At 51.5% G+C, this 23,011-nt stretch overlaps 3 protein-coding genes across 9 annotated transcripts in view; 2 read left to right on the plus strand and 1 right to left on the minus strand.

The window, feature by feature from the left end:
- Positions 1 to 2,969, plus strand: part of TRAPPC12 (trafficking protein particle complex subunit 12) — a 39,180-nt gene extending 36,211 nt beyond the window's left edge. For all 4 annotated transcript variants that reach the window (XM_066234520.1, XM_066234518.1, XM_066234521.1 and 1 more), the window contains exons 10-12: positions 224 to 324; positions 952 to 1,039; positions 1,200 to 2,969. In XM_066234520.1, coding sequence (XP_066090617.1) covers positions 224 to 324; positions 952 to 1,039; positions 1,200 to 1,442 — 432 coding nt within the window. In that variant the 3' untranslated portion in view covers positions 1,443 to 2,969. The remainder of the gene's footprint in view (positions 1 to 223; positions 325 to 951; positions 1,040 to 1,199) is intronic.
- The window catches only part of RNASEH1 (ribonuclease H1), a 28,403-nt gene extending 14,589 nt beyond the window's left edge, over positions 1 to 13,814 (minus strand). For 2 of the 3 annotated variants that reach the window (XM_066234524.1, XM_066234523.1), the window contains exons 1-7: positions 13,473 to 13,814; positions 12,898 to 13,013; positions 10,702 to 10,866; positions 9,274 to 9,373; positions 8,350 to 8,404; positions 7,932 to 8,016; positions 7,287 to 7,411 (exon numbers count right to left, since the gene is read on the minus strand). In XM_066234524.1, coding sequence (XP_066090621.1) covers positions 7,287 to 7,411; positions 7,932 to 8,016; positions 8,350 to 8,404; positions 9,274 to 9,373; positions 10,702 to 10,866; positions 12,898 to 13,013; positions 13,473 to 13,594 — 768 coding nt within the window. In that variant the 5' untranslated portion in view covers positions 13,595 to 13,814. Of the gene's footprint in view, positions 1 to 6,158; positions 6,425 to 7,286; positions 7,412 to 7,931; positions 8,017 to 8,349; positions 8,405 to 9,273; positions 9,374 to 10,701; positions 10,867 to 12,897; positions 13,014 to 13,472 lie in introns of those variants that run through there. The other variant, XM_066234522.1, reaches the window with a different exon arrangement.
- A 2,149-nt stretch (positions 13,815 to 15,963) lies between these two features.
- RPS7 (ribosomal protein S7) lies at positions 15,964 to 21,832 on the plus strand. Of its 2 annotated transcripts, none has more exons than XM_066234526.1 (7): positions 15,964 to 16,098; positions 16,292 to 16,375; positions 16,500 to 16,571; positions 17,250 to 17,393; positions 18,101 to 18,165; positions 21,075 to 21,225; positions 21,723 to 21,832. In XM_066234526.1, exons 2-7 carry the CDS (start codon positions 16,301 to 16,303, stop codon positions 21,798 to 21,800), a joined length of 585 nt encoding a protein of 194 aa, XP_066090623.1. In that variant the 5' UTR covers positions 15,964 to 16,098; positions 16,292 to 16,300; the 3' UTR covers positions 21,801 to 21,832. The 2 variants fall into 2 exon arrangements, with proteins under 2 accessions (XP_066090623.1, XP_066090624.1); XM_066234527.1 differs by lacking the exon at positions 15,964 to 16,098 and adding an exon at positions 16,104 to 16,220.
- Positions 21,833 to 23,011: the final 1,179 nt, after the last annotated feature.

The raw sequence follows: 23,011 nt of genomic DNA on the forward strand, positions 1-23,011 counted from the left end.
CTGTAACACGTGTGATTTTATAACATGATGTTAGTTTTTGAGGCAGGGATGTCCACTTCCCACCACATCCTAAATGTGTCCCATTTTCTACAAAAGTAGTAATTAGTAAGTGGTTACAACACGTCCCCTGCCAGATACATACATGTCTTCATAATGTGAGGTTAGGGAACTGTGTGCAGGTAGATTTGTCCCCTGAACTGACTGAATAATTTTGTCAAAGCAGATTGGAGACATAAAAACGGCTGAGAAGTACTTCCAGGACGTGGAGGCAGTGGTGCAGAGACTGGACGGACCGCAGGGGAGGACTATGGTGCTGATGAACAGGTGTGCCTTGTAGATGGCATGCAGCTCAGAGCTCCTGAGCATGCGGCCCTGTGCGCAGGACAGTGCAGCCTCGGGCCCCTCCTGTCCTGGGTCTCAGAACCAAAACAGCAGATCAGACCCAGGGAGGGCATGGTGTTTTCTGGACTCACAGCCTTGTTCTTTTTAGCCACAAAACTGACTTTAAGGTCCCCCCAGTTTTCAAAGCGCTAACACTGCCCCCTCATCAACATCGGCATCTGCATGTACCGGGACTAGTGCCCCAGCCAGCTGTGCTGGGGGTGTGGAGGGGCTTTTATGGCCGAAACGCTTGGTAGTGATGTGAACTTAGAGCATATTTGCTGAGAGGAGGCCCGCGCCCAGGTGACGCGCACTGAGTAACAGAAAGTGCGGCTGAGACAGGGCCCATTGTACATCAGGAAACTGACAGGTGCAGTTCTGACACCTGAATTGACCAGGTCAGGCATGCTGGAATTCCTAACCAGGACGCCGGCAGTGGTCAGCCAACTGCACTGCCCAGCCGCTTAGGGTCACATCGGGCACACGTCCTGTCCTCTCTGCGGTCGGGAGCACCTCCCAGTCCTGCTGGCATGCACCAGCACCGACGTTTCCTTGCCCCTTACCTTCCAGAGCCTTCCTTCACCTCGGTCAGAACAACTTCGCGGAGGCTCACAGGTTCTTCACAGAGATTCTGAGGATCGACCCGACCAATGCGGTGGTAAGAGGCTGCAGCACACGTCAGCTCACCCCTGTGGCCTTGAGCCATGTCCTGGGCAGCGCCTGGGCTGGGGGAGGTTTCCAGCCCCGCTGGCCCCCGCGCAGAGCCACAGTAATGCCTGCGCCCGTCCTGACCTGCGCCCCCACCCCTCACCCCTCAGGCCAACAACAATGCGGCCGTGTGCCTGCTCTACCTGGGCCGACTCAAGGACTCCCTGCGGCAGCTGGAGGCCATGGTGCAGCAGGAGCCTGGGCGCGCCCTGCACGAGAGCGTGCTCTTCAACTTGACCACCATGTACGAGCTGGAGTCCTCCCGCAGCATGCAGAAGAAGCAAGCCCTGCTAGAGGCCGTCGCCAGCAGGGAAGGGGACAGCTTCAACACACAGTGCCTCAAGCTGGCCTAGGCCCCCAGGTCCGGAAGCACTGCCCCTGGGAACTGCAGGGAGCCAGTTTGCTGCTGTGCCAGCAGGTCTGGCAACCTGTTCCCTGGAGCCTGGAAGCATGTCTCCAAGGCCAGAGCCAAGGCCACCCAACCCTGCAGCTATGCAGGGTCTGTGGATAGGGGGCAAATGTGCCCCTAGGGCGGTGCTGACAGACAGAAAATCTGTAGGAAGTACAGAGGCCCTTTTGTTTGTTCCCGACTGTCAGAGAAAAGCTGTGAAGGGAGCGTGGACTATTCTCACTCTGCCTGAGCGTCTGGAGCATTTATTAATACAGGAGCTAGACAGCGATCGTGAACGTCGCCTCCTCTGCATCCTGCCATAGCCCAGACTGAACGCACTGTGTACTCCGGCTTCTCTTGCAGTGCTGACACTGGATGTGCAGGTGATGACTGGCAGAGCCTTTTGTTCCTGTGTTCTGCATGTCACAGGACAGGGCGGGGCTGTGTTTAGGGCTCCGGTAAGCAGGGAGCCCGCGTGCGTGTAGCCACGTGCTACGGCCAGTGGCGGCTGTGCATCAGCACCACACGCCTGTTCTTGCAGACCCCTGGTTCCCGAAAACTGCTTTCCTAAAACCAGGGGTCCCCAAACTCTTTACACAGGGGGCCAGTTCACTGTCCCTCAGACCGTTGAAGGGCTGCCACATACAGTGCTCCTCTCACTGACCACCAGTGAAAGAGGTGCCCCTTCCAGAAGTGCGGCAGGGGGCCAGATAAATGGCCTCAAGGGGCCGCATGCAGCCCGCGGGCCGTAGTTTGGGGACGCCTGCTAAAACCCTGGCCAGGGTCCTTTCAGGAGCTGTCGTTCATAGTGCATATTTTTTTTTACTTTTTTTTTTTTTTTTTTTTTTACAGAGACAAGAGTCAGAGAGAGGGATAGACAGGGACAGACAGGTACAGAGAGGTGAGAAGCATCAATCATCAGTTCCTCGCTGTGACACCTTAGGTGTTCATTGATTGCTTTCTCATGTGTGTCTTGACCGAGGGGCTACAGCAGACCGAGTAACCCCTTGCTTGAGCCAGTGACCTTGGGTCCAAGCTGGTGAGCTTTTGCTCAAACCAGGTGAGCCCACACTCAAGCTGACAACCTCAGGGTCTCGAACCCAAGTCCTTGGAATCCCAGTCCAACGCTTTATCCGCTGCGCCACCACCCGGTCAGGCCGTAGTGCATTTTTAACGATTGTGGTAAAGCCCTGGCCGGTGTGCTGAGTTAAAAGCATCATCTGGAAATGACAAGGTTGAGGATTGATCCCCCATCAAAGCCAGTGAGTGCATGACTGAGCGGGACAACAAATGGATGCTTCCCTTCCTCTCCCCTCTCTGTCTCTAAAAATCTATCAGGAAATAAAACCACGGCCAGATGGCTCGGTTGGTTGGAGCGCTGTCCCAGTGCATAGGTTGCTGGTTCAGTCTAGTCAGGGCACCTACAGGAGCAGCTCGATGTTCTGTCTCTTCCCCTGCCTCTCTCAAAATAAACACATAAATACATAAAGACTGTGACATAAGCATGTGTTATATAAAGCAAAGCAGTTAGTGTTTTTGTAACAGTGAACACACCAACACAGCAACCCCCAAGCAGACCTCAGAACAGTTGGTGAACTGGATAAAATAAGAGAACGCACAAGACAGGAACTAGGGCGTCGACCTGTGCTCATGGTAGCCGGGCCTTCTAGGACCCGCACTGCTCTTAGGTACTATGGTCAACGATCTGTGCCAGGGCCACTAGGACATCCTAGCTGTGCCTGGGAGTCTGGTCTCATCCTTTGCAGGTGACGGAGGCTGGGAACAGCCAAATTCACAGGGAAGAGCTAAGGATGGGTCAATTCAATCTTAAAAGAATTAGGAGAATGGACATTTCTTGCAGGCCTGAGCCCGGCCTAGACTGTCCCTCCAAGGGGGACCTGCGGGCTAGTGCTGGCTCGGGCTGGGGGCTCCAGGACGCCGCGTGGGTGCTGCCCTCACTCCATTTCTCTGCACTCCTACACGGCCGGCACCCAGTCTGTGAGCACCTCCCAATGCGGCAGCAAGAGTGAGCACTGCTGTGTGTGGCTCCCGCCCCTCCCCCCCCCGCTGGGCGGGCCAGTGTGGGCCACATGCATGAGAACCCAGCTGTTCTCGTAGCTGGGGAGGACAGGCGTCTGTGAAGCTGTGTGTTCAGAAGCCGTGATGTCAGACTCACCGCCAGCATAATCTGAACTCTAGTTTCTCAGAAAGCAAATATCACTCTGATGAAAAGCTAATTTCCATCAACGTGATAGTCCCTCCAGTCAGGTACCAGCCGGAAGTGCCCAATGACTGGAGCCCTCTGCATCCATGAATATTGCACCGTGGGCTCCAACTATTTAAAGTCACTCCTGAAGGGGGAGGGGACCTGGTCTCAGCGAGCCAAGCCCTAGCCCCTGGTTTCCACTATCTCAGACCCTTCAGGTTAATGCCAGTCATCACTTCATTCAACAGTGACAGGGCACCTGCTCTGTGCCGGGCCCTCGTACACAATAGTGAGCGGAAAGGGGAGAAAAATCTCCCTGCCCTCAGAGTTCAAATTCTTATGGGGAGACAGACACAAGTAACAGACATAGGAATGATGGTGCAAGTGGAGTAAGTGGCAGCCATGTGAATGTGGGAGTGGGGGGGGGGGGAGAAGGAGGGAGGGAGACATAAGAGGGGGTGGGATAGCAGAATAGCACCTGCAGGTGTGGCTGGGAAGGCTGGATGCTGAGTGACATGTGAGCAGACATGGGAAGGAGGGACCTCGAACACATCTGTAGGCAAGTACCCAGTGCAGGGCCTGAGGCAGTGGGGTCCTGTTGCCCAGGGCAGGGGCACTGGACCCCACACACTGTGATGGGAGTAGGGCTTCTGCACTGAGGGCAGCCTGTGGAGGTAGGTGGGGGCAGGAAACCCCGTGGGAGACAGGTCATGGCCCCAGGGAAGAGCCTCTTGTGGGCATGGCAGGAACATAAGATTGTGGGCGCATTTTGCACAAAGGCCAACAACACACATTATGAAAACAAACAAATCTTCACCGGTCACCTTCTAGGGATGACAGAGAGCCAGTTCATTATCTTCACAGTGACCCTGCCTTTCCTCTGTGTGACCTCTCCCACTGGGAAACCAGAGTAGTGTGGGAAAGCACCCTCTTAAAGCATTCCCAGCCAGCCCAGGCAGGCAAAATGCCAGCATGTGGCCCTTCTGCAACCCCAGTGATGACCAGATCGAGGCAGCAGCAGGCGCTGCTGGCATCTAAGGAACAGGGCATCTGTCCGACTGGCGGCAGCACAGTGGACGGAGCCTTGGCCCGGGCTGCCGAGATCCCAGGCTCGGAACCCCGAGGTCTCTGGCTAAAGTGCAGGCTCACTGACAGTTAGGCATGGGATCCTTCACATGATCTCAAGGTCACTGGCTTGAGCAAGGGGTCACTGGCTCGGCTTTTTCATATGGGCTCGGCCCATATGAAAAGCAGTGAACAAACTACTAAAGTGAAGCAACTATGATTTGATGCTTCTCATCTCTCTCATCCAAAAAATAAAATATAAACAAATCAAAATGCATATAAGAATGAAGAGCTGGACTCTGTGCCCATCCTCCCGCCAGAGGACGGACCTGACTGCTCAGGACTCTGGGTCCCCCAGCTGATCTGCAGGGGATACGAGAACAGAACAAAGTGCTACACACACCGTGAGCACACACACAAGATCTGGAAGGGAGGATGTGACAGGACAGATGGACTGGGTGCCTCACTAGATAAACTGTACAGGGAACAGGATGGAGGGGCTTATTAATCAGAGACTTAACAGATAAAGAGTTTTAAGAAAGGAGGCGAGGAAACGGCCATAAAGAATCACAAGGAAGTCATTTCTGTAAAAGTCGGGGTTCAGTCTGCAGGGAGGGAGGGGCACCTGGGAGTTCGGGGGCTCCAGCAGAGTTCTTCTTGACCTGGGTGGTTACGGGGGTATCCACCTTATAATGAGAGTTCAATAAGCCATACATATGTTTTGTGTGTTCTGTATGTTTCTATGGTAAAAGGGTAATAAAGATATAAATACATGATCATGGCATAACTTTTTTAAGCTCTCTTAGTGTGTTTAACAAAAATAGCCAAAGAAAAATTTTAAAGATTTAATTCTGCATCTTGGTCTTTAAAATCTGTAACTATTCCAACCTGCCCGGATGGTTCCGTTGGTTAGAGCTCTGTCCTGAAGTGCAGAGGTTGTCGGTTCAATCCCCAGTCAGGGCACATACAGGAACAGAGAGATGTCCCTGTCTCTCTGTCGCCCTTCCTCTCTCTCTAAAATTACTTAAATAAGTAAAAAATAGGTTATAACGGTGAGCTGCCAGGGCTCCCTATGTGTAGGTGTGCCGGGTGCACAGGGGCTCGCCAGGAAGACCAGCCCTCTCTGTCTCTGCGGGCCTGGCCCCACCTCCAGCGCAGCATCACTGCCTCTCTGATCAGCACAGGGGAACAAGCCGCCCCGATGATCCCAAGATGCAATCCCACCCACTGGAAGGTAGATGAACACTTTCAGGAGACATCTAGACTTCCTATCCGCACTCATTAACCAGTGTTTTGCTAACACATTCTTATGAAATTAAAGTCCTAAATTTTTTGTCCAGACTGCGTAAAATTAATGAGAACTGTATCAAGCCCAATGGAGCATTATGCTGAAGGCTCAAACACAACTCAAAGGATGTCCAGTTTATTCTGCACAGAAGCACGTGTCACACGGAACCACAGACCGCCAGCCTGCCATCCTGAGTTGTGGTGCAAGTGTTTCTCCGGCTCCTGTGCCCTCATTTTTCACAGCAGTGAGTAGCAAAACAGCCACTGGCTCAGGGTTTCCTGGGACCGTCCCCAGCTTCATCCACTGTCTGACTGCTTGCTCCTTCCCTCGCTAACCTGTCCGCTGCCTCGTTGCCCAGAATGCCCGAGTGGCCGGGAACATGCATCTGTTAGACAGATGTTTTCCATTTATTCTTGCATCCTCGTGGTGAAGAATTCCATCTTGGTGGGCTGAAGAGGAAGCTCCCACGCACAGCATCCCCCAGTGACACCCCCCCCACCCCCCATGCAGTGACTGTTCCTAATGCATGGCGCCATGCACACACTGACGGACAGCCCAGTCTATCCTCCACAGGTCAGACCTTACTGCTCCTATTGCTTTTATCCCGCTTAGGACGGCTGGGGCCAGCCTTCCCGGCACAGCACATGTGTGTCCAGCGGGTGGGAGTGCACACAGCACATGACTGAACTGCTGTGACACAGGGCCGCCCCGGCCCGCCCGGCCCACCATTCCGGGGCTGAACAGCTAGCTCCCACGGCAGTACACCCAGCCCTGTCTGCAGTCCTGGCCTGCACAGCAGAGACAGGAAAACAGGCGCCATTTAACTCCAGATTGTTTGAAAAATCAATTTTAGCAAAAACTGCCTGTTATAAGAAAAATACTTCCATTTTGGAAAAATAGTCATGTTACTAGGGTCCTAGCACCCAACATTACCTTTAACAAAACACACTGTAAGTTGGCTTGAACGTGACGGCTGCCCCCAGAGAAACCCATAGGCTAACTGTCCAAGTCACTCTGAGGTGCAGCCAGCGGGGACAACATAAAGGACACAGAACAGTGTCCTGTCACAATGTCCTCCTGTAAAAGCAGCGCTACCTACACGATATCGATGTGACTGTGTGACACTGGTGTCACGGAAGCTGTCACTCTGTGTCATTGGGTCACGTGCAGAGCACTGTCCACCTCTCCATTAGCTGTGACGGTGTGGTCCTGACCACCACAGATGGAACCCCTGAGAAGACACTCACCCACTGAATGTCCATGCCCTGGACCAGCCTGTCGAGCTCCAGGAAGTCCTCCTTGTTGATCACCTCTTTCCCGGTGCTCGTCCTCCACCCGTTCTCCTTCCAGCCCTGCACCCAGCTGGTGATGCCTGGAAGGAACACATGTCCAGACTGCAACCCTGGAAGTTCCGGCCTTCTCCCCCAGTCTTCCCTCTGCTCGTTCCCACCTGTATCCTGAGCAGCACTCTGGACTTTCCTCTCTTCCCTGGGCCAAGCTAGGGCCTCAGGCAGGCTCCCACTCTCCCTTTCTCCTCCCTTTACTCTAATTGTACTAGACCTCCAGCTTTCAACCTAAGATGTCACCTCCTCCAGGAAGCCTTTCCCAGCCTCAGCACGCCACCCTCATTACTCACACACACCGAGACACACAGTGCCACCAGAGCAGGGCCACATCTACCCTCCTGCCATGTCTCTGGTCCCTGGCAAAGAAATCCCTCTGTGCAAAACTGGGGAAGCAAACCTGGAACTCCAAGGTCCACACCATTTCCTTCACACCTGACAGGCCAGTTGTGGCCTCACTGATCCGTGTGTCCCACCCTCACACAGCACCTCCTGCAGGGGAAGGAGATACCCACCCACTGACAATTGACCAGAACCCACAGAGCTTACCGTTTATGGTAAACATGCTATCTGTATACAGAGCCAGCTTACGAATGTTCTGAGCCTTGGCTTGTCGGATGGCTGCACAGGCCGCCTTGAAGATAGAAGGCAGCCGTCACGCTATAGAACCTGGGCAACTTGCAGCACTGTCCACTCGCCAGTTACTTCAAAATGTAAGCACGCCTCTCTCTGTACTGACTGGAATAGTCACAGTCTCTGTGTGAAATCATGCTACATACATGATCCTATTCATATGTTTATTTTAAATGTTTCATAATTTTCCTGGAAAATAACTATTCATAATTGCTACTAACCCCACACTGAATTCCTTCTGGACTCCGAGTCTCTGATGAGCAGACAGTACAAAGTTCATTAACATGTTCACAGTCAATGCTAAAGATAGTGAAAAGTATTTCTGATAACTTACATGAATTTCTGCTCTTTGGTTGGTTTGTCGCCCAGGAAGTCTAATGCCTACATTTCTGGTTTCAATATGGTACAGAAGAAAATAAAATTATAACAGGTTAATTTATGTTTTTATTTCAGATATGAAAGCAGCATATAAAAACAGCCTATTTAGAAATCAAACCAACATTAGCATTTTGCTGAAAAGCGCTGTGTATGGTATTGTGGAAGGGACACAGGACCCAAGTCCAAGGGAAGCCTTAATTTCTGGCCCTGAACACAACATGTGGCCCTGGGCAGACACCCAATCTGCCACCCAGCTCACAGCATGGACAGGGCTCACAGAAAAGCCAGAGATTTAACAGACTGCACAGCTCAAGAGACGTGGGAAGTGGAATTCTTAACAGACTACATCAGACATGCCCAACACAGATGCGGGCACCTGCGGGCACCCAGAACAACGCTCTGAGCCTGTGGGTGCTTTAAACAGTCAAATCCCTCTTTTACGTGAAATTTTAAAGCTGTTCATTACTATTCTAGTTCCCTCCCATTCACAACTCACACACTGACTCTGTGTCGCTCACATCTTCAGAAGCGTCAGTGATATGATGGGAGCCAAGTCATGTGACCTGTCCCTTTGCATCCTTGTCCAAACCATCTCCCAGGAAGACCTGTGATTCTTTTAGGGCGGCCTTTAGGTCATTTGGGGGCAACATATTATCAGCGAGACACAGAGACTCGTAGGATTTTGGCTGAGAGGGCTACACTAAGGTGTTTCCTGTCCTGAAGAACAAAGTTGTCAGTGCTGACACGGACCAAAGCTGCTCTACTCTCCCGAGCACAGAGCCATTTATCACATGGTCACATGGCGAGCAGATCTTACTTCAGCTTTCTTAAGCTTTGGAACAGGACCCAGTAAAACCTGAAGCCTTCTCAGTTTACTTACAAAGGATGGGCCGGCCCCCAGTAAACACCGATTCCTGCTCGTGCCCTCCTCCGCCCGTTGCTGGAGCAGCAGCCATCAGTGTAGACAACGACATGTTCTCCTGTAAGAAGGAAGCTCAGTGAGCACTACTGGTCCAACATCACTACAAAGTAAAATTCACCTAAAAATGTACAATGGCTGAATTGGCATTTTAAACTGAGAGGGTATGTTACAATCCTGTAGGAGCTTCCTGTCTAAAAAACCAGTATGCTTAGCAAAGACAGACTCTGCAAGGTTGAGACACTGATGCAGACCAACTGTAGAAAGGAGCTCTGTCCAAGGCCTTTCTTACGTGAAGAAGCTCAAGGTTCTGCATTCTCTCATAGTGACCTGAAATGCTGTGTTCACAGCGAACACTGGCGTTTCAGAACAGTAATGTCTTCTGCTCAAAGCCTGAATGACAGTTTTCCTATGAATGTCCAAAATTATAATCATTCTGTACCATATGACTGACAACATAGTAGCCTTAGAGGTTTTTAAATTAAATGCCTTTCCAGATAAGAACGAGGATGCTAAACATTAGCTCAAACTTCCCCGCTACAAAAGCAAGAAAAGTCTTTACACGTCATTTCATTTTATCTCCCCCCCCCCCCCCCCCGCCAAGTGAGAAGCAGGGAAGCAGAGAGACAGACTCCCACATGCACCCAACTGGGATCCACCTGGCATGCCCACCAGGGGGCGATGCTCTGCCCATCTGGGGCGTTGCTCTGTTGCAACCAGAGCCATTCTAGCGCCTGAGGCAGAGGCCACAGACCCATCCACAGTGCCTGGGCCAACTCTGCTCCCATGGAGCCTTGGCTGTGGGAGGGGAAGAGAGAGACAGAGAGGGGGAAGGGTGGAGAAGCAGATGAGCACTTCTCCTGTGTGCCCTGGCCAGGAATCAAACCCAGGACATACACAAGCCGGGCCGACACTCTACCACTGAGCCAACCAGCCAGGGCTTCATTATATCTTTAAAATTTCCCTGGCCACGTTGCTTAGTGAATAGGCGCCCTCCCAACGCACCAAGGTTGAGGGTTCAATCCCTAGCCAAAATACATATGAGAAACAATCAATGAGTGCATGACTAAATGGAGCCAGTGAGTGGAGCACTGAGGTGATGCTTCTCTCTCTCTCTACCACCCCTGCCTCCTCTCTCCCCCTTCCTCTCTCTCTCTCTGTAATCAATGGAGAAAAAAAACCCTAGCCAGATAGCTCGGTTGGTTCAAGTGTTATCCTGATAAGCAAACCTTGCAGGTGCAATTCATGGTCAGAATATATACCGGAACAGATCAATGTTTCTTTTTCTCCCTTCTTTTCTCTCTAAAATCAGTAAGTAAAATTTAAAAAATAAACAAAATACTTTAAAGAGTAATAATAAAATAATAAAACAACCTAAGTCAGACATACCCATATAAGAGAATGTGTCCTTGCCAACCTGAGAGGCAACCTCCAAGTTCTGTTTTACATGCTTCGCACACGGCTCTGAGCTCTCCTCCTCACCTCCAGCCCAGGGCTCACGGAGTCGCTTGCTGGCTTTCACTTGTGATTTTTGTACATGTGTATCTTCTTTCCCTGAAAGACAGGGTCTGCTCAGTGGCCAGAAACAATGAACCCAACGTGAAACCACTAAGAATCCAGAAATTCAGTGAGTTATTTATGGCACTAAGTCAGACTTAGGAAATACTCTCTGTATGGGCCCTACAAGGAGGGCATGCCGTGAGACAGTCCACACCATCTCAGATGCTGATATCCTGGGAAATTAATTCTAAATTCTCCAGGATGAGCTTCATAAGGACTTATCATCCCCTTGATAATGTATAGACAAGACCAAAGCTTCTGTTAAAAAATAAATCTGGTCTTGACGGAGACCGCAAAGACACCAAGGGTTATGAACCCTTCCGGAGTGCAGAGTTTGAAAATCCGAGGGGCTCTTTCCCCAGAGCACACAAAGAACAACATTTTGTATACAAGAAATTAGAGAACTAGTGCCTGATTTACGGTGGCGCAGTGGATAAAATGTTAACCTGGAATGCTGAGGTCACCAATTTGAAACTCCGGGCTTGCCTAGTCAAGGCACATATAAGAAGCAACTACGAGGTGATGTTTCCAGCTTTAACCCCACCCCCCGCCCAGTTTCTCTCTCCCTCTCTCTAAAAAGTAAGTAAAATTGTAAATCAATCAATAAATAAATAAGGTGCCGGGGAGATGTTGATGGAGCAAATGTACGAGTCACATTCTCCCCTGCCTGGGAAAGCAGCCTTTCGAGGCCAATTCCTAGCACGACCTGCCTCTGAATTCTGCTTCACCGAAATTGTCATCTAAAAGGAGCAGCAGTTCCATGCTTGAGCACCTAGTGGGCGCTAGCGACTCTTCAAAACAAAGGACTCAATCGACCCTTTGCTCAGTCTTAATCTACTGGAGTAAAAAACAACTTTGCAAGTAAAGTTCATGAAAAAATCACTTCTTCTAGGTAGGCTACAATCTGTTTTTAAAAACTCTGTGCTCTAAGTAAAGTAGAGAAACAAACTGATGCTTCTGTCTCCACCTCCCCTCCCTACTCTCTCAAAAACAAAACAACAATGAAACCTCTGTGTTCCAAAGCAGTCACCCTTTGTCCTGCAAACCTGATGTCCCTTAAGGGAGGTTTTATTTTTTTTTAATTTTTTTTTTTATTTATTCATTTTTTTTAGAGAGGAGAAAGAGAGACAAAGAGGGAGAGAGAGGAGAGAGAGACAGAGAGAGAAGGGGGAGGAGCTGGAAGCATCAACTCTCATATGTGCCTTGACCAGGCAAGCCCAGGGTTTCGAACCGGCGACCTCAGCATTTCCAGGTTGACGCTTTATCCACAAGGGAGGTTTTAATTTCAACCAACTATACTTTCTGTAACACGTGAAGCTGGAGGCAATTCAATTGGGAAACTGTCTAAACCACGGTTCCCCAAACTGCAGCCCCCTGAGGCCATTTATCCGGCCCTGCCGCACTTCCAGTAGGGGCACCTCTTTCATTGGTGGTCAGTGAGAGGAGCATAGTTCCCATTGAAATACTGGTCAGTTTGTTCATTTAAATTTACTTGTTCTTTATTTTAAATATTGTATTTGTTCCCGTTTTGTTTTTTTACTTTAAAATAAGATATACACAGTGTGCAGAGGGATTTTTTCATAGTTTTTTTTATAGTCTGGCCCTCCAATGGTCTGAGGGACAGTGAACTGGCCCCCTGTGTAAAAAGTTTGGGGATCCTTAGTCTAAAAGGACCCCCATCCAGGTGCAGGCTGTGAAAAGCACCAACCAATGTTCTACACTCCAGCAATGTAGCCCATTCAACCCAACGCCAAGGGCAAGCATTTGGTGAAGGGGAACGACAGTGAGGGCGCATAGTGGAACAAGAGAGTAGAGTCCTGGCTTGTCTGTGACCCTGTTACTGGCCGGGGACCACAGCCAGCCTGCATTCGGGCTGTTTGCTAGTCTGTGAAACAAAAGAATGACAACAGTCGTCACGTCTCCTCTACCTGCTCATCCGAGAGCTAAGTAAAGTGACACCTGGGACGAATGGGAAGGGCTCTCTCTTGATTAGGTGGCAAGGGCACAGCGCCACGCGGTGACTACCTTCCGGGCCACGGGGGCTCCCAGGGTTCCGGACGAAGGCCCAGGCTTCCTCCTCGGTGGCAAACTTCTTGAACCTGGCAGCGGGGAACCGGTCCACCTGCGCCCTGCAGTCGTCCCTGGAACAGACGAGGCTCTGTTACTACCTCCTCCCTGCGGCTTCCACGTTCCTCCGTTTTTAGGTGGGACCGCCCGCTCCTCGAGGCTGAGTCACGGTCTACATGCTTTACAAGGCCGGGCCCGCAAGGCGCCCCGCAGACTCCGACCGAGCTCACAAAAATTAGAGGATCAGAAAATGTGCTAATAGATACTCCAGGACTTTCAGCATTTTGTCTAGTGCATTTTCAGCAATGAAATAAAAGTTGGTTTTGTATCTCATTTGCATAACTGAACTTTCTTTGACTTGTTTGCTTTACTGATGTCCTTATTTAATAAAAATAAATCAAATGTTCCTTTTCTTTTGTTGCTTCATATTCATTCTGAAACATCCCCTAATTTTTGTGAGCAGTCTAGAACCTGGGCGACTTCAGGACAGAAATCCCAGTAGTCGTTTGGGGGAGGGGGGGCGGCCCCCTCACCAGGTCAGAAAGACGCCGGCCTTGCGGCCCCTCCTCACGGCGTAGAACATGCCGAGCCCGCTGCTCCTGCAGCGCACGGCGGACACAGCGACTCTGTGCACCACGTCCAGAAGCCTGGTCATCGCTCACTGCTCGCCACCAACCAGCATCCCGACTCCCGGTGTCGACGCCGCCATCACAGGGACCAAACTTCCGGCGGTGGTGCAGGGAGATGACGCATGACTAGAGGGCGGGGTTTAGACTGGGAGCGCCGCGGACTCGTCCATTTCCGGGATGTCAGTGAGAAAGTGCGACCTGAGTGGAGGTTCCCGAGAGGGACGTGGCCTGAGAAGGGCAGGGTTTAAGGCGGGCGAGGGCGCAGTGGGCCTGAAGCGAGCCGGGGACGGGGCGGGGCCTAGGACGCTGTGGGCGGAGCCGGAGGCTGGTTGGAGCGGAGGTGGACCGCCCCTGTGTGGGCGGGGCCTGAGGTTGTGGGCGGGGCCTAGCGCTCTAGTGGGCCCGAAGCACCGTGGGGTTGGTACATGGAAAAGAGGGTGTACCGCCCTGGCCGGTTGGCTCAGCGGTAGAGCGTCGGCCCAGCGTGCGGAGGACCCAGGTTCGATTCCCGGCCAAGGCACACAGGAGAAGCGCCCATTTGCTTCTCCACCCCCTCCACCCCTCCACCGCGCTTTCCTCTCTGTCTCTCTTCCCCTCCCGCAGCCGAGGCTCCATTGGAGCAAAGATGGCCCGGGCGCTGGGGATGACTCTGTGGCCTCTGCCTCAGGCGCTAGAGTGGCTCTGGTCCCAACATGGCGACGCCCAGGGCAGAGCATCCCCCCATGGTGGGCGTGCCGGGTGGATCCCGGTCGGGCGCATATGGGAGTAAGTGTGGATCCTGGTCAGGCGCACGCGGGAGTCTGTCTGACTGTCTCTCCCTGTTTCCAGCTTCCGAAAAATGAAGGGAAAAAAAAAAAAAAGAAAAGAGGGTGTACCTACCACGGGTTCAGGGGGAAGTGCTGCCTAACAGCTGCCCCTTCCCCACCCTCAGATCAGGGAAGTATGGGCTTTAGTTTGTGCATGAAATGTTTGACTGAATTTGAATAATGTCTTCAAAATTAAAATTATTAGCTTTAAAAGAATGAATTGAGAAAATGATTACAACGGATTATTACATAGTTATAAATGAGAAGGCGCCTTGACAGGAGAAGGGTGTTAACCAAATAACCTACTCTGGGTGTCAAGTACAGGTGGACGTATACACGTGGATGTTCCTGCCCCTCTCCTTCCACGTGCACTAGTTGTGGGTGGTCTTACTAGTCTGTCCCCAGCCTTAATAGCAGTAGAAAATGCCTCCTGGTACTCTAAGGAACATAGGTAAATTACTGAGCTACGAGCATTTTAACTGCAATCTTTCAGTTATTTGTGTAACAGATTTAAATAACAGCCCTACAGGTCCACCTAAGGTGACCTGTTAACAAGAACAATGCTAGCAAAATGTGATACCTGAGGATGTTTCAGCAAGGTTTCTGGACCTCCGTTTCCTCACTGGCAAATGGGGATAAACTCACTGGTGCGACATCCAGATTATCAAGGAGGTCTAAGGAGAGCTCCTTGTGAACACACGTGCAGACATGTGTGTACGAATCCTCCATGTCCCACAATGCTCTGCTACTCTCCTGTCCCTGAGCTGTGAAGTGCACATATGCTGACTTCAAGTTCCAGCTACGGCTTCCTACCTGTGTAAATACGGTGAGTTGCTTCAAGTCTCTTACGTCCTTTGAATAACGGAGCTGATGGTGTTCTGCCTGGTGGCTGTGAAGATGGACTTCCTGTGGTCTGATACACAAATGTGCCCTCACTGTCACACTCATCCTTTTCATCCTGGACATGTTCCATGAATAGTAATGGAAAAATAGTGTCACTTTTATATGTAAAAATATATTATTGATTGATTTTAGAAAGGAAGGAAAGGGGAGAAAGAGAGAGGGAGACATCAATTTGTTATGGGGTTTATTCATGCATTCATTCTTTGTTTCTTGTATGTGCCTGACCATGATGATACCTGCAACCTTGGCGTATTGGGAGGACAGTCTAACCAACAGAGCTACCCAGCCAGGGCTCTGTTAGCCTTTTTTTTTTTAAGTTTAGTTTACTGGGGTGTCACTGGTGCACAAAATTATCCAGGTTTCAGATGCACAATTCTACAGCACGTCATCTGCACACTGTACTGTGTGTTCACCTCCCTCTAGTCAAGTGTCTGTCCATCAACATGTATCCTCCCCCCCCCCCCCCCCCCCCCGCCCCATACCCTCCTACACCTTCCCCTTGTTGGCCTTTCTTCAGCCTTCCATCTTCAGGGAGGGGACCCTGAAGTTGCTTTTCTCGGATCAGGTCTCCCACCCAGATCCCGGCCCGGAACCCGGCAAGGGAATTCTCACGAAAGGGGCCGAAAAGGAGGCTCCCCCCAAGACCTTAAAGCGTCACCATTACACCAGGTACCCGGCAGCCTCTTTCCGGGACTCTTTAGCATTCTTTGCTTCTCAGTAGTTCTTCCGACTGCTTTAGTTCCCGCCTCTTCCGTCTCGCCGCCGGGATTTGACGAGTTCTCGCGATATCTAAGTCTCTTCCATATCCGGCGTTCAACAAGGTAAGTGTGTGGCCTTCGTTCTGTGCTGACTTTTCTGCCAATTCTGAGGGGAACAGGCTTTGAAGTCATCCCTGAAGCGGGGGGCCCTTCTCCCCGGGTGGTGATACGGCAGATAACGCGGTGTATGTCCCCCGATGGCGTGGGCGGGGGTGCGGGGACCGGCTCAGCCTAGAGCTGTCACTGTTCTTGGCAGGAGAAGGCCATGTTCAGTTCGAGCGCCAAGATCGTGAAGCCCAATGGCGAGAAGCCAGACGAGTTCGAGTCTGGCATCTCCCAGGTGAGGGGTGGAGGTGGAGGGTTGGGGCCGACGCGGGCCCCGGTAGCGTGTCCCCGGCGGGCGGCGGCCGCACGTGGGTGGATGGGGACGGGGGTCTCAGGTCGCCTCCCGCCCTCTGTCCTAGGCTCTGTTGGAGCTGGAGATGAACTCAGACCTCAAGGCCCAGCTACGGGAGCTGAACATCACCGCGGCCAAGGTACTGTCGCCGCGCCAGCTGTAGGGACCTGGGCCCCGCGGGCCCCGTGGGCGCGGGGGTGGGCACGGCCCGAGCTGGCTGTGCGTCCCAGGGCGGGTGCACCCTGCGGGCGTGATGTAGGTGCCAGGCCACCGGGCCACCTGACCCGCAGCGTGTATGCAACAGAAATGAATGAACGTATCTCACTGCACACACCCCGTTACACGTTATTTCTTCGTTGCTTCCGGCTGGACTGCAACGTTTTCCTTTTACTTTCAAAGCCGTTTTGTCCCCATTCCGGACGTGGCCAACGTGCAGGTGACGGGCTGGGTTTTTTTGAGTTCGTGGCTGGCAGAAGCTGCAGGATGTGGGTCAGTTGCAGACTCGGCGAAGAGGCCCGTTTTTTGTTGCAGACAACTTCAGTGCCCACCCGCGGTGGCCTGTTGTTAACCTGTGGTGTCCCCCCCCCCCCCCCCGGATTTCCTCATTCACAGACTGGACGTCCTGTGTGTCACCTGTTGGGGACGGGGTGGGGGGGGTGGCAATGGGACAGGCTGGAAAGAGGCTCAAGAAGGAAGGAAGTGTCTGAGCATTCCGAGAGTCCCAAGCTGAGAAGGACCACGGGGGAACGGTGCACCTGAGTTTGGACAACGGGAGGCTGTGGACTGAAACGGGGAGTGGGGGGTTTCTTTTCTGCAGGAAATTGAAGTCGGTGGCGGTCGGAAAGCTATCATCATCTTTGTTCCGGTTCCTCAGCTGAAGTCTTTCCAGAAAATCCAGGTCCGGCTGGTGCGGGAGCTGGAGAAGAAGTTCAGCGGCAAGCATGTGGTCTTTATTGCGCAGGTATCTTGTTCTGTGTGGCATGTTTTGCCGGGCTAATTTGGCTGAGAACACGCCAAGCGTGTGGGGACTCTGTGGGTAATTAGTAATTGTAAGAACCCTGTTATGAATACAGGGAAACTTGTAGGTGGAAGAGAGCTGGAAAACTGAGCTTGTGGTGGGTTAAGCAGGTGAAGTGTTACTTTTTTTTTTTTAATTTTTTTCTTTTTAGAGAGGAGAGAGGGAGAGAGAGAGACAGAGAGAGAGGAGAGAGAGACGGGGGAGGAGCTGGAAGCATCAACTCCCATATGTGCCTTGACCAGGCAAGCCCAGGGCTTTGAACTGGCGACCTCAGCATTTCCAGGTCAATGCTTTATACACTGCGCCACCACAGGTCAGGCGAAGTGTACTTTTGCTGTAGAGGTTACAACCGCTTTTCCACCTTCCCAGTGGCGTATGTGTGGTGGCTGAGATGATCAGACTGAGGTCACCTGCCTGCGTGAGGTTCCTGCTGCTTGGGTGAGGCGGGAGACAGGGAGGGACAGAGAAGCTGAGGAGTGGTCTGTAGGCAAAGGGCAAATAGTCAAGGGGGTGTCTCAATTACTCGTTCCCTGGTTCAGGTTTCTCAAAGTTTGAACTCCTACCGTCTTTTTGCTTTTAAAGCAGATTGACGGTTTTAACTGCCACCTTTATGTCCTTTCTGCTGTTGCATGATTATTTTTACCTTGCAGAGGAGAATTCTGCCCAAGCCAACTCGCAAAAGCCGTACAAAGAATAAGCAGAAGCGTCCGAGGAGGTGAGTCTCCCATCCGCGTCAGAAACGTGTGCTCTGCTCTACTAACAACCGCTGACTTGCAGGGGCCATGCCTAGTAAGAGACGCAGCAGATTGGTCAAGCCGTTGGTAGTTCAGGACAGCCATTCTTGTGGGGTTGTTGATTGAGTCACTCGGTTCCCTCCATAATTTTATGTGAAAAACTTTTAAGATTCTGGAGATCAGAGTTACATGTGCTGGCATCGATGGTGTCAGAGGTCACAGCTGTCACAAAAGATGGAGATTGTTTCCAGACAGTGAGGGTGGGCCAGGGTGTGTCATCTTTGCTTTTTACTGTTGCTGTGATTTAAGGCAGAATTAGGTTTTCCTGTTGCTGGCATCACAGGTTGAAAGTGTCACTGCACTGGTTGATGCAGGTGGGCAGTGCTTAAGAGCTTGATTGGCTTAGGTTCTGTGCACAAGCTTGGGTGCTGACAGCTGACTCCTTGGTTCAGGCCTTCTGGTATTTTGGTGGAGTCTCTGGTTTCATGGACTTGGATTATTGGGTCCCTGCAGGCCCTGCTGTAGGGACCAGCTTGAAAAAGATGTCTTGGTGTCCCTCTAACTGCCAGATGGTGCCTGCCTGAAGTGTATAATGTGTATTAGTTTTTTTGCTTAAAGGATGGGGAGAAGAGGTATTTTGTTATTTAAAAATAAGTAAGTTTTGCCTGACCAGGCGATTGCACAGTGGGTAGAGCGTCGGACTGGGGTGCAGAGGACCCAGGTTCTAGACCCCGAGGTCGCCAGCTTGAGTGCGGGCTCATCTGGTTTGAGCAGAATTCCACCAGCTTGAGCCCAAGGTTGCTGGCTCCAGCAAGGGGTTGCTCGGTCTGCTGAAGGCCCACGGTCAAGGCACATATGGGAAAGCAATCAATGAACAACTAAGGTGTTGCAACGCGCAATGAAAAACTGATGATTGATGCTTCTCATCTCTCCCTTCCTGTCTATCCCTCTCTGTGACTCACTCTCTGCCTCTGTAAAAAATAAATAAATAAATAAGTTTCAAAAGGTATGGGAGGAATAATAAAAAGTAATTTTTAAAAATAGAGGACAGGGATACCGGGACCTGGGGCGATGAGCCAGGTATGGAGAGCTGGCCCCTTGCAGCTGGTTATGTGATGCTGGGTACACTCAGCCTCCTGTCTGGTAGGAGGTGGTGGACTCGGCTATGGGCTGGCGTCCTGCACCATGTTACATGGAGAGGTTGGAGCCGGTTTTCTGGGACTTGAATTAACAGGGCTCAGCACTTTGAGCTGGTCTTTGGGCAGTTGGAACAGCGCTAAGAATTCAGGAATGTTTTTGTATTTGAGACAGTTTATCAAGAGCATTTCCTTTGTTAATCAAAATACTTGAAAAAGTGGTTTTGTGACCTCAGATCTGAGAACCCCACTGGCACTTGAGTGTAAGCAGAACGCTTGCTGTGCACCCAGCGAAGGGACTGGCTCCCAAGTCCGCAGCCTTCATTCTCCCTCTTCCCAGCCTGTGTTCCCCACGTTTTCTCAGGTGTGACCCACGCTGACCCCTAGTGGCATGGAAAGTCTCCCTGCTTCCTGGCATCAGATCCAGCTGGGAGGCCAGGGGGCTCTGCCACTTGCGAGTGGCCTCCTGCCTTCAGTTACTGTCTCCCTCGGTGGTCCTCTCTGTCTCTGACGGCGGAGATGCTGAGAGTGACGTCTGCTTTGGCTTCTGACTGCAGCAGAGCCTCCCGTTTCTCCTCAGGCGCGGCTCGTCTCTGGCCGCTGGTTAGTGAGGTTGCATTACCAACCAGCCCCCCACCCCACCCCCAAAAGAAGTGAGACAGCCCTGAAATCTGAGATGGCTCTGGAGGAGCTGTGATTCCACTCTGGTTTGTTCTGAGAAGAGTCGTGACAGATCTCCGTGTTTGTGCTTCCTGGTCATGAGAATAAGAAGGTGCCTAGTTAGCGGTAGCAGCAACAGGTTGAGCTGCCAGTCTCCTTTGCTCTGAAAGTGAAGAAGGTCTGGGAGTGCGCTGTGGCCATGTCCCTGTAAGAGCCTGGCAATCACTTAGGAGCCACCAGGAAATGCTCACTGTGTGTGTGGGACCTGCCAGAGAGGAGGTGCAGATTGGTACCATGCAGTGTCTGATTGGATGGAACCCTGGACAGACCCATAATGCAGCGTCCTCTGTGAGCATGGAAAATGGACTGTCTTCATTTGCTCAGTTCCTTGCCATGTGTCCCCTAGTGTGGGAGGAGTCCACCTCGCTGTCAGCAGCCAGGCCAGCTGCAAAGGTGACATGACATTGGGAGGAGCAGGTTTCGTGGCCATGTGTGTGGTGGGATGTCTGGGCAGCTGGGGACCCTCCGCAGCCACTGCCTTAGAGCTGGTGACAGCGCGTTGTCTGCAGTGGGGTGTTGCCTGGCGTGGTTGTTGAGAATGGGGTGCAGTGGTATTCAGAGGCCAGCGGAGGTCGTGAAGGCCCTGGTAGGTAGACTGGTCTCTTCAGCCTTCCAGTAGCTTCCCAGCACCAGAGGGCTGGTCTTGGAGATGAGCGACATTGGTAAGGATGTGTGCGGGGGTTTAGTTGAGAAAGCATTCCAGTGAGAGTGAACCTAAACACAGGTATAAAAGTAAAAACCCACCAGGCCCCTTCCCTGGAGACAGTCACTCACGGTGATGTGATTGTGTAGTCTACAAGATAGTGAGTGACATACACCGTCCTTTTCAGATAAAGCCATGGGGTGTTTGTCACTCTCTTATGGTTTGACGATGGCTCTGGTGTGCTGCATTCAATGTAAGTAGCACGTTTGAAAACTGGTGTCCCTTTGATTCAGGCACCTGGCATTTGCCATCCCCATGGAGCCGTGCGTGGTGCCCGTGGGGCTGAGCAGGACTTGTTCCCACATTTCTTACCTTGTCACTGTGCTTCCAGCCGCACCCTGACCGCTGTGCATGACGCCATCCTAGAGGACTTGGTCTTCCCCAGCGAGATTGTGGGTAAGAGGATCCGCGTGAAATTGGACGGCAGCCGGCTCATCAAGGTGCACCTGGACAAAGCCCAGCAGAACAACGTGGAGCACAAGGTGCTGGCCGTGGGGCTGGGGCCACGGGTCCGGTCACTGGATACACATGGCCCCTGGGCTCATTATGTCTCACATGTCCTTGTGGATTGTGCATCTGCTTTTAATGGGGGTGGGGGACAGGTTATTAGGAAATAGGAAGTAAAGTAATTCCATGATGAGACTTGGAGTAAGACTGTATGTATGGGGTCGGGGGTGGTAGAGTCTGGGAGACTCACTTCCTGCCTGGTCAAGTGTGCCCCTTGTGGACAGCCCAGCGGCTCCGCCATGTGGCCCAGAGGAGCGCAGTGCTCGGGCACATAGTGCAGAGTGCTGTCCCCAGACAGGAGATGGGTTTGTCCCCAGTCTTGGGGCTGTGGGGCGTGTCCTGTGTGGTCCTCCTCTCAGCACTTGGTGGAGGAGAAGGAGCATGCAGGGCACAGGTGTACAGTCATTAGGCTGAGAGGTGAGTGCATGTTTAAAAGTCTGTGATTTGTGATAAATTATTTTCTTTCTTGTAGGTCGAAACTTTTTCTGGTGTGTATAAGAAGCTCACAGGCAAGGATGTTAATTTTGAATTCCCAGAGTTTCAGTTGTAAACAAACTGACTAAATAAAATAATTGTTTTCGGTGTTGTGTTTAGGCACACTTTTCAAAATTTCAGAGACATGGGTACACAGCTGTCTACATGATCAATGGGTTCCTGCACAGGCCAGCAGTTTTGCACAGAGGTCCTACAGTCTGTCCACGAGGTTTGGGGGTGGGGGGCAGGTGAGAGACATGCTGGACGCAGAGTAACAGGTGTGGCAGGTACAGCAGCCAAACACTACCGTGGTTCAGCCTGTGAGCACACAGGCGCCCGAGAGGTGGAGATGCCAACACGCCTGCCTCATCCCGACCGGGCCACCAGTGGTTCTGTGACAGGAAGGAGTCCATGTCCCTGGGGAGCCAGGCAGGAAGTGATGCCACCTAAGAGAACTCACAGGCATCAGAAGTAACCAAACACCAGCCGAGAGCAGTTGCTTGGAAACTGCCTGATGGAGACAGGTTTTTTTTTTCAAGAGACCAATCTGATGAGAAAGAATTATTTTATTGTTAACAAAACAAAATTGACTATCTTGAGCATTAAGTTCAATAGCCCTTAGTGTATTTACATCTTCAGAACTTTTCATTTTGTAGAACTGAAACTACCCATTGAGCCACTTTTCTCCCAGAATCATGAAAGTTTGTATATAAATTCACGTTAGGTCTTAAGTAATCTTTGGGAAGTGAACCGTAAGTGTGTGCTTAGAATTTCACCTGCTCCTCCGTGGTGTGAACTTGGGGCAGGTGAGGTGAGAGAAGGGCAGTGTGGGCCTGCCACAGAGCAGATGACCTGCCAGCCAAGGCTGTCCTGGGTCTGGGCTGTGGGGGGAGCGGACATCCAGGAATGTTTGTGCCAAGTGGCTCTTGGAGATCGCTAAACCTAGAAAAGGGAAATGAGAGCCAGGGGTTGCAGGATTGCCTTGTGACTGCCTGTGTCAGCTCTGGGGTCCAGGGCTCTGAAGCAGCTCCAGGTGGCCTGTGGGATGAGCTGAGTTGAGGTGCCCTAGTGTGGAGGGTGCAGCTGGCTATAAAGTGAGTTATGGGTGCGCTATGAAAACTTAGAATATTCTAATCCACTTAAAGCTCAGGAGTTTGACAACATTGAATTCATTTGTTAGAAATTTATGCAATGTTTTCCAATTTACAAGAAAAGATCAGAATACCAGGAAAGATGAAAGCTTTTGGTTGATTTTTCAACAGAAGTATTTGCATAATTGCTGAATAG

The sequence above is a fragment of the Saccopteryx bilineata genome, chromosome 6 (assembly GCF_036850765.1).
Source record: "Saccopteryx bilineata isolate mSacBil1 chromosome 6, mSacBil1_pri_phased_curated, whole genome shotgun sequence".
Classification (NCBI taxonomy): domain Eukaryota; kingdom Metazoa; phylum Chordata; class Mammalia; order Chiroptera; family Emballonuridae; genus Saccopteryx; species Saccopteryx bilineata.

Bases quoted from the DNA above. Each gene is read 5' to 3' on its own strand.
- RPS7 (XM_066234526.1), top strand. From the start codon at position 16,301: ATGTTCAGTTCGAGCGCCAAGATCGTGAAGCCCAATGGCGAGAAGCCA. The intron at 17,394-18,100 runs GTATCTTGTTCT...TTTACCTTGCAG, and splicing joins ATGTGGTCTTTATTGCGCAG to AGGAGAATTCTGCCCAAGCC. The intron at 21,226-21,722 runs GTGCTGGCCGTG...TCTTTCTTGTAG, and splicing joins AGAACAACGTGGAGCACAAG to GTCGAAACTTTTTCTGGTGT.